At 32.6% G+C, this 9,471-nt stretch overlaps 1 protein-coding gene across 1 annotated transcript; it reads left to right on the top strand.

The window, feature by feature from the left end:
* Nucleotides 1-556: 556 nt before the first annotated feature.
* On the top strand, nt 557-2,040 carry LOC140873425 (arogenate dehydrogenase 2, chloroplastic-like). Its single transcript, XM_073276531.1, has one exon. It carries the CDS (start codon nt 683-685, stop codon nt 1,829-1,831), a length of 1,149 nt encoding a protein of 382 aa, XP_073132632.1. The 5' UTR covers nt 557-682; the 3' UTR covers nt 1,832-2,040.
* The last annotated feature ends 7,431 nt before the right edge of the window (nt 2,041-9,471 follow it).

The raw sequence follows: 9,471 nt of genomic DNA, 5'->3' as shown, positions 1-9,471 counted from the left end.
TTATGGATTTTATATCTTTGAATCGGATCGATTTAACTCATCTTTATAATAAAACATAATATTTTTGTGCTCAGATCAAACAGAATATTCATCTCATAAAAATTGTAAGATGAGATTATTTCATAAAAGTTTCAATGCTATTCTTTTTGTCTCAATTGTGACTTAAAGGTTATATATTTTTTTTCATCTACCTAAAATATAAAATCGACTTTTCACTCTTAGATTTATTTTCTCTATGCAATTAGAATTTGTTCTTTAATCATTAAATACATTAACTATTTTTTATAAAAAAAATATTATTCAATCATTTATAAATAAAGATAGAATAATTTTTTTATAAAATATTTTTTCGATTACTTTCATAATTTATGTAAAAACAAAATTGTATATAAGCGAATGAGAATATTATATATTGGACATAAGTAATTTTATTTAATAGTTATTTTAAATCAATAATTGTTGTATTACTGTTCCCTTTCTACCACCGTCCACTTCACTATTAGATAAATCAAATCAAATCAAATCACATTATCTCCACCAAACCCCCAAAGGCCTATGCTCACCTACACACATATATATACATATATATACCATTGAATCTAATCTATGCTTTTCATTTCGGTCATTGATCCATAGATTCATTGATTGAAGCACCTGCAAATCTCCAATCTTTGCAGTAGAAATGATTTCGATTTCATCAGTCAACCCTACAGCAGCAGCCGCCGCCACCGCCGCCACTTCCGCCGCCGTGCCGTCCATTCAACCTCAGCGCCGCCAACAACTGCTGTTCTTGTCGCCTCCGCAGCACCACCATTCTCGCCGCTGCCTCACGGTCAGAGCAATCGATGCTGCCCAGCCGTACGACTACGAAGCCCAGCTGAACCAGCGCTTCACCCAGTCGACGAGGCTCAGAATCGCCATAGTCGGGTTCGGCAACTTCGGCCAATTCCTGGCGAAGACGTTCATTCGGCAAGGGCACACGGTCTACGCCTTTTCTCGATCCAATTACTCCTCGATCGCGCAATCCATGGGAGCGGTTTACTTCTCCGATGTGCACGACCTCTGCGAGAATCACCCGGATGTGATTCTCTTGTGTACTTCCATACTTTCGACGGAACAAGTGCTCAAATCTTTGCCCCTGCAGCGGCTTCGGAGGAACACTCTGTTCGTAGATGTTTTGTCGGTGAAAGAGTTTCCCAAGAACATTTTCCTCCAGGTTCTTCCCACCCACTTCGATATACTCTGCACACACCCCATGTTTGGCCCCGAAAGTGGGAAATACAGCTGGCAGGATCTGCCATTCGTGTATGATAAAGTGAGAATTGGGGATGAAGATTCTAGATTAAAGAGGGTTGATAATTTCTTGGATATTTTCAAGAAAGAAGGTTGCAGAATGGTGGAGATGTCGTGCTCGAAGCACGATAGGTATGCCGCCGGATCGCAATTTATTACTCACACCATGGGGAGAATTCTTGAAAAGTTGGAGCTGGAAGATACTCCCATCAACACTAGAGGCTACGAAACCTTGTTGGATTTGGTGGAAAACACTTCCAGTGATAGTTTTGATCTGTACTATGGGCTGTTCATGTATAATAAAAATGCAATGGAACAGATAGAGAGACTGGATTTGGCTTTTGAGGCTTTGAAGAAGGAGTTGTTTGGGCACATACATGAAGTCCTGAGGAAGCAGTTGTTTGGGAAATCCGAGGAGGGAGGTGCTCAAAAACCAATTTTGGCTAAACTTCCCAAGAATAATAATGGGACTCCATTGTTGCCATCTCCATCGGAGAGTGTAAGCAGCCGCGGCGACGGTGGAGGCAACGGCCGTTAGGATGGCGATTCGTTGTGTCGTTTTAAACGTTGTTTCTGGAGTGAAAGATGTGTTGTAGTTTTTTTTTTTTTTTTTTTGAATGATTTTCTGATAAATTATGACTCGTGCATAATCCTATTATTTTGATGTCAATAATGGAACTTGGAATCTCAACTCTCAAGTTTATGTTGCTGTCATGTAAACGAAGGGGACATTTTTTTGGGGATTGAATTTGAAAAATAAAAAGATTATTATGTGAAATTTTAGTGCAACTAGTTGATTGCATAAAAGTTTCTTGCCATTCTTACCTAAAAATAAAGTTCAAAAAAAATTGTCATTCTTGAGCGGTTGAGCTGTCCTTTGTTTGATTGATATTCATATTGTCCAGGTTGCATCCTTGTAAAACTTAGATAGCAATGGTCCTAAGATCAATTAATGGGGAAGGTTTTTGCTACCACATGAGCTTATAAAAAGTAAATAGCAATGGTCCTAAGATCAATTAATGGGGAAGGTCTATGTTACCACATGAGCTTGTAAAAAATAGATAGCAATGGTCTTAAGATCAATTAATGGGGAAGGTCTGTGCTACCACATGGGCACTGGACAGTCTAACGACCCTGTTCTATTTGCATTTTATGAACATCTAAAATACAAATAAAAATAACCGTTGAATGTAGCACATAGACACTGCCCATGTATTAGCATGTATTAGCGTAGACTCTTCTCAATCAATGTCCTTGATTATGTTTTTTGAGGATTTTCTAGCACTAGGAACTAGGAAGCACACTTGTCATATATTGATCCAAATAAACGAGGCTCTATTGTTTTCCCAATTTTTTTTTCATAAAAGTTGTTACATTGCTATGTGGTATCATGAAATTCAATAAATACCATGCATATATACACACAAAAGTTAACACCAGACAGGAAAAAATAAACAAACAAGTCAACATGAAACAGTCTAACGAGTTAATTTTATGAGACGAATCTCTCATTTGGATCACATATAAAAAAATATATTATTTTTATGCTAAAATTATTATTATTTATTATAGATATGAACATAGTTAATCCGTCAGAATGAAATTCCGTGAAATCGTCTCACATGTTTGTGTGATACATGCATTATCCTATTTTGATTTTTTTTTTCCTATTTTGATTGTTGATCACACCTTTTATGTGCTAATAGTATTATGGAAATTGTAATTTGGTCATGTAGTTTGATTTTTTGTGACTTTAGCCCATAAGTTTGTCAATATCAATATTATTTTACTCTTTGTTTTTTTTTTAAAGACACTTTTCTTTGATGAAGTTGATAACACACTAATCACACAAACTTCTATAGAAAAAAATGAATTTCAAAATAAAATATCAAAATTGAAAATAATAATAATAATAATAATAATAATAATAAACACAGAAAATATATAATCAAGATTCAATTTTCATTACATAAACAAAATAAAAATCTAAAATTGTCTACGTATAAAACATTAATGACGAAAAAAAAAAAAAAATTTCCCTCCCACACTAAATGCAAGTATTAGTACACTAATACAAAGCAAAAATCTAGTCTTCTAAAATCCCAAGTGGTTATGTCATGTGTGAACCGATATACCAATAGAAGCGAATCACAAAGTCAGCATATGTTACAATCTTCACAAGTATCTTGAAGTATCTTGCCATACTCTTTCGATGCTCAAGTTTCGACTATATATATGTTTGTTTGTTTTTTTCACACATTTAATCAATTCAAGGACGATATCAATCAATTAACTAACTTTTCAATTTTATCATTATTTAATGAGTATTTATATAAATGGTTTTGTTTTTTTCACACATTTAATCAATTCAACGACGATATCAATCAATTAACCAACTTTTCAATTTTATCATTATTTAATGAGTATTTATATAAATGGTTTGTTATCTTTCAGATAGTTATTTAATTATAAGACTCTAAAATTAAATTGAATTATATTAGGAAATAGTATTAAAATATTTTTTTAAATATAACAAATGTCTATATAGTTGAGAAAAACAAAATGTGAAAGTTGATCTATGTAATTAACACGGGTTTAATGCATACGGCTCCCTTGTAAATGTTCTAATTGGCTCATAACCCCTCGTATTATTTTAAGTGGCTCTACGGTCCTCGCGTATTTGAAATATTAGCTCACGTGCCCCATGCTCAATTATAATATGTTTTTAATATATCTTAATTATGAATTGACAAATATACCCCGGTAATATAATGTGTATATGCTTTAATATTCAGGCATTGATTACCCTTATTCAATCTCTTCCCTAATTTCACCCGACAAATTCTCACGCAGAAACCCTAAACTCGAACCAGATCTTGGAACAAAGATATTCGTTGATGGGATTCTGAATTTGAAGTTGGAAGTGTGGTGGACTAGGTAATCTTCCATTTCTTATTCTTACAAACAGTACATTATGGAGTCATCAGTTAATTTTGAGATGTGGGTTGGTGGTTTGTTTAAGATCCAAAGCGAGCCCGGAAAGCCAAAAATAGTTTATGTTGGGGGGCTTAAGCATTAATTTAAAAAGGTTGACTTTGATAGGTTTAACTACAGCAATTTATATGATATGTACCGTTTGTGTAGTGGCAACAAGTTGAATGTGCATTTTTTTTTAGAATTCCTGGGTATGTAATAGAATATGGGCTTACAGAGATATCTGGAGACAAGGAAGTTACTAAAATGTATGATTTTTACAAGAACTTAGAAACAGTTCCAATTTGGGTTGAGGAGACCATGCCAGTTCCAGAAATGGTGATGCATCCCGATGGGAAGGTTGTTCCTGCTAGTGAATTCATTCATTCAGGTCCAGTAGGCTACATTGAATATAGAAAAGTGTAATATCCAGAAAATCCATAAAACTATTCTTGATTTATTAAAGAAATTTTAAATGAATTTTAAGTTATTTCATTTGATTATTTATGATTTAAATGTTATTGCTATTTAAATGCTTTTGTCATTTAAATGTTTTATTGTGTTAAATGATGTTTAGTTATTTCATTTTATTATTCATGATTTAAAAGGTTATGCTTGATTTAATGGTTTTATATTTTAAATTGTTTTAAGTTATGATTATGTATATGATTTCATGATTTGTGTGTTTAATGTTTTAACGTTCTCGGTTGAACTAATCATTTCAGAGCGAGTTGATTCTGAACTCACGAAACGAAGCTAACCTATGAACGAGATCGTATGAATTATTTTTACGAGTATTTTAAGTATAATATTGTAATAATTTTACTTTAATCTTCAAGAGGTGGAATATTTTATCAGTTCGTTTCGAAACGTGTGACCTGAATGTGTTTTAAGTAATCAACATACGTTATTTATTAATTAAACGTCACCTCATCCATCTACCATTTACCCACCTCATTAATCTATGGTTTCCCCCTCTTACTACATGCTCAACCCCACCCCATTATTCTATCATCCCCCCTCTTCACGTCAACTTTTTCCCATTCATTCTCTTTCCTTCCATTCTTCTTCCCTCTTCATTTCTTGGTTCCATCGGCTTCCCCAAATCCAAAGTAGTTTAGCTTCCAAAATTCCATTTGCGCCAAGGTTAGTCCGTTGCCGAGGTTCCGGATCTTCTCGATCTTCATTCAAGGCAAGTTTTTCAACAAGTATTTTAAGATTTTGAAACCCATTCAAGATTATAATTATTTTAATATGAAAATGTATGTTTATGTGCATGTTTTAATGGTTTATGATTTTGAAGAAGCATGAAATTACGAGTATCAAGTTATGAAGTTTTGAAATTGTGAAGCGTGGTCGTTTTTGACAAGTTTTTGATAGATGTGTAGAAAATAATGATTCTTTTGAAGATTATGATGTTATTGGAAGTTTTAAAGGTGATAAAATGATGTTTAATTGAAAGAAAATGAATTTTTGAGATTTTGAAGAAGTTAAGCAATATTTTTATGGTAGTTACGGTTTAAAAGTTTTGAAGCAAAATCATTTAATATTTTAGTATTTTGAAGTTAGTTAATCCATTTTCAATTACAAGAAAATGAGTTTTGATGATTTATGAAGTTAGGATTTTGGGTAAAAGAAGTATATGTTTGAAGTTAAAGTGTTGAAGTTGTGTCCGGTGACACCGGAATACCGATACTTGTTATGATTTTGAGGATAAAAATTAGTGTAATGATCCAAATGATATGAGGCCAATTCTATTTGGAAAATAACTTATTTATCTACAAATTTTGTGTTTTGAGTTTTATCAAAATCAGTTTGGAAGATTGGCCAAAATCGCTCCGAAGTGTGTCAAATGTTTTGAATTTCCGGAAGTGACATATCTCGGGAGAATCAGCATAACATTTTACTGAAAAATCTATTTTAGGTGAGGTTTTCTGAATTCGAAAGCCAAGATCAATATCTACAACGTTTATGTTTACCACCTTTTCAGATTCTGACTTATGAATAGAGTTTTGGAGCAAGCAAGATGAACCAGTTGCGCAGGTCAGGCGCGCCCGCGCGTAGAAGTTGAGCGGGCGCCCCTTTCATTCGAAATTTATGATTTTTATATTTTATTTTAGGGTCCTAAATTCATGGTTATGATCTTTTAAGGATTCTAAAATATATTTAAGAGTTTCTATGCAAAAGGTTTCAAGTTTTAAGTCAAGAACGACAAGAACGACTTACGTGGACCGATTACGTTATGTGATGCATGTACATGTCTAAGTTTCTTTCATGAAACCTATGTTCAATATGAAAGTATGATTTTTATCATTTATTACATGCACGAAGTTATCGAGTAAAGTTTTATGTTCATGAAACAAAAGTTAAGATGGAAATTATGATGTTTCAATGATGCTTCAGGATGGATGAAATGATATGTTGATGAAATGAAAATGATGAAGCATGAATGAATAATGCTATGTTGAATTATGAATATAATATGTTGATGCATGAAAATATTTTGATGTCTTATGTGTCTTTGTGGTGGCAATACGGGAACGGTGCTCCGGTTTGGGCTCCGGAGTAGCCCTCCAAAATACGGCTCAATGTACGGGTTAGGTCCTCCGGGATGAGCTCCGGAGGAGCCTCCGAAAAGGAATGAACGAATGTTATGAGGCTTAGTGCCATATGCTTGTTGATCAACAGGAAAGAAAGATGAATGTGCCCATTATGACGATTGCCACAATTTCACATAATTCATCACCCCAAAATGATAAGTTTTTATGTTATGTTCATGGTTAATGTTCACGGTTTGATGTTGTCCAAGTTGCATGATTTTATTTATTAGATGTTAAGTGCAAATGTTTATTTAAGAAGAAAATGGTAAAGTTTTGAGAATATGCATGAAGCCTATTTTCAAGATTTAAAGTTAAGTATGTTAATGTATATGTTCAAGTTCCTTGGATCTTTTAAGAGTTTTGAAGTTCATGTTCAAGATTTTAAGTTTAAAGTTCTATGATGTTTACGTTAAAATTCTTCAAGTTCAAGGTATCATGTTATGTATGCTCAAGTCATTTTAAGTTTAAATTATTTTGAAGCTATAATGAAATCGATATGTATATTTTAATCTTGCTGAGTCCTTTAGACTCACTATACTTGAATGGTGCAGATGTTTTAGCAGTTTTGATTTAAAAAGCTTTGGTAGCACGGCTGAAGAGTCCAAGAGGCGAAGACATTGCATGACACAATAGTTCCAAAGCTCTGATGTATTTAAAAAGAAAATATTTACCTATGTTTATTTATGTTATGTTGTTACAATATTTTATTTACGATGTTCAAAAGTAATGGTTTAATTATTTAAATTGTCAATATTTTAAAGATGAGTTTTGAGGATCTCAAATGGTTCGTCTTTTAAATATTCATTTCAGTTTGATAGTTGTTAAGTGAGTTTCTCAATTGCTTTCAACTGTATTTTATTTATATAATAATTAATTGAATTCACATTCCCTTTTCCTATTTAAATGTTAGTAGTAAGTTTTAACGTGCCGTATTTTAAATGGTATTTGTTATTGAGTTGCATCAGTGTTTATTAGACTTCGTGAACACGGAGTCATGAGTTCTATTGTTAAAGATTTAGATTTTAAATTCTTTTGGAATTGGTGTGATGCACTCGCTGTATGACTTTTAAGTTATGAAAAATTTTTCCAACCTTTTCCGCAACTATTTTATTAAATGTTCTAGAATACGGGACGTCACAGTTGGTATCAGAGCAACTGGCTCTGGGAGATAGTTCGTGCATGCAATCTCGTCAAGGACTCGAATGCTCCTGCCTCCATGACTGTAAGTTATATGTTTAATAATTTCAATTGTGTTTTCTCTTACAGTTATGATCACCTGTGATTTTCAACAGAAAATTTTCCTATGTTGGATGGATTTTTGGATTTGAGTTGTGATGAATCTGACTTGATTAAGAGTATCTAAGGAAAATAATGATTTGTTGTTCCAAAATATCAATTGAGATTTGTATTACTTTTTCATTTGGGTTAATAGGAAGATTTTATTATACTAAACTAAGTGATCATTTTTAGATTTAAGTCGGTATACTTGGGATACTATTGTTTGGATTTAAAGATTTTGTAAGGGCACATGATTTGTTGATGAAAATTTATTCTTTGGACATTAAAGTTAAGATTATTTTCTGTTGGATATTATACTTTTACTATGAGTAATGTAAGATGATAATTGATTTTTGTTGGTATACTCTTATTGTATGGAATAGGTTCGTTGACAAATAATGTTCTCGGTGATTGTTTCTTTGGACTATAAGAAGAATAATTTAGGATTAAGCTGTGACACGAAAATTTGCCAACATGTGAAATTACTTTTGGATTTCGCAAGGTTAAGTTTGTTGGACAAGCTTATTTTCAAAATTAATATTTTGAATGCTAAGCTTTAATGGAAGAATTTTAGAAATTGATTGAGTTTAAGAAAGCTCTATCATTATGACCATACAATATAAGGGAAGAACAACGAGTACAAGCAAATTCAAGAATAGAGAGAAAACATGGGGTGAATATTCATCGGTAAATACAAGGTACATGAGAAGGATAATCATAATAGTTACAAAGAGTAATATTGCAAATCTCATCTTGTTCTTCGAGATCTTGAGGAAATAACTTATGATAGGGAGAATAAGTTGAGTGTGATTAAAAATAAGTTTGAGTGATCGTATTTATACGGTGAAAGAGAAGAAAACAAGCCGTTTTGTTACCGTTTTCTTTGACCTTTAGTTAGCGTTGGGAGTAGGAATCACGTGTCTGAAGATTTTGAGGATTTTGGTGATCTGAATTAAGTCTTAAAGCAGATTCATGGCCGACTTGAAAAGATATGTTTCGATCTAAATTAAATCATCAAGGGGATTCGTGGCAGATTCAAACATATGTGTTTTGGTTTGATAAGGTTAAAATTGCAAATAAGAGCGATATATTATTTTATCAGAGTGCGCAGTAGATTGTTGATTTATAAGACAATAATATTGGAAATTAGACATGTAAGTGTGGGATTGTATGGATTAGTTGAGGAAAATTTATATTTTTGGAGATTGATCAGTCAAATTTCGAGGACGAAATTCTTTTAAAGAGGGTAGATTGTAATATCCAGAAAATCCATAAAACTATTTTTGATTTATTAAAAAAAATTTAAATGAATTTTAAGTTATTTCAT

This window comes from Henckelia pumila, unplaced genomic scaffold (genome assembly GCF_033568475.1).
Source record: "Henckelia pumila isolate YLH828 unplaced genomic scaffold, ASM3356847v2 CTG_550, whole genome shotgun sequence".
Taxonomy (NCBI): Eukaryota; Viridiplantae; Streptophyta; class Magnoliopsida; order Lamiales; family Gesneriaceae; genus Henckelia; species Henckelia pumila.
This window is presented reverse-complemented; position numbering and strand designations above follow the sequence as displayed.

Bases quoted from the DNA above. Each gene is read 5' to 3' on its own strand.
- LOC140873425 (XM_073276531.1), top strand. From the start codon at position 683: ATGATTTCGATTTCATCAGTCAACCCTACAGCAGCAGCCGCCGCCACC.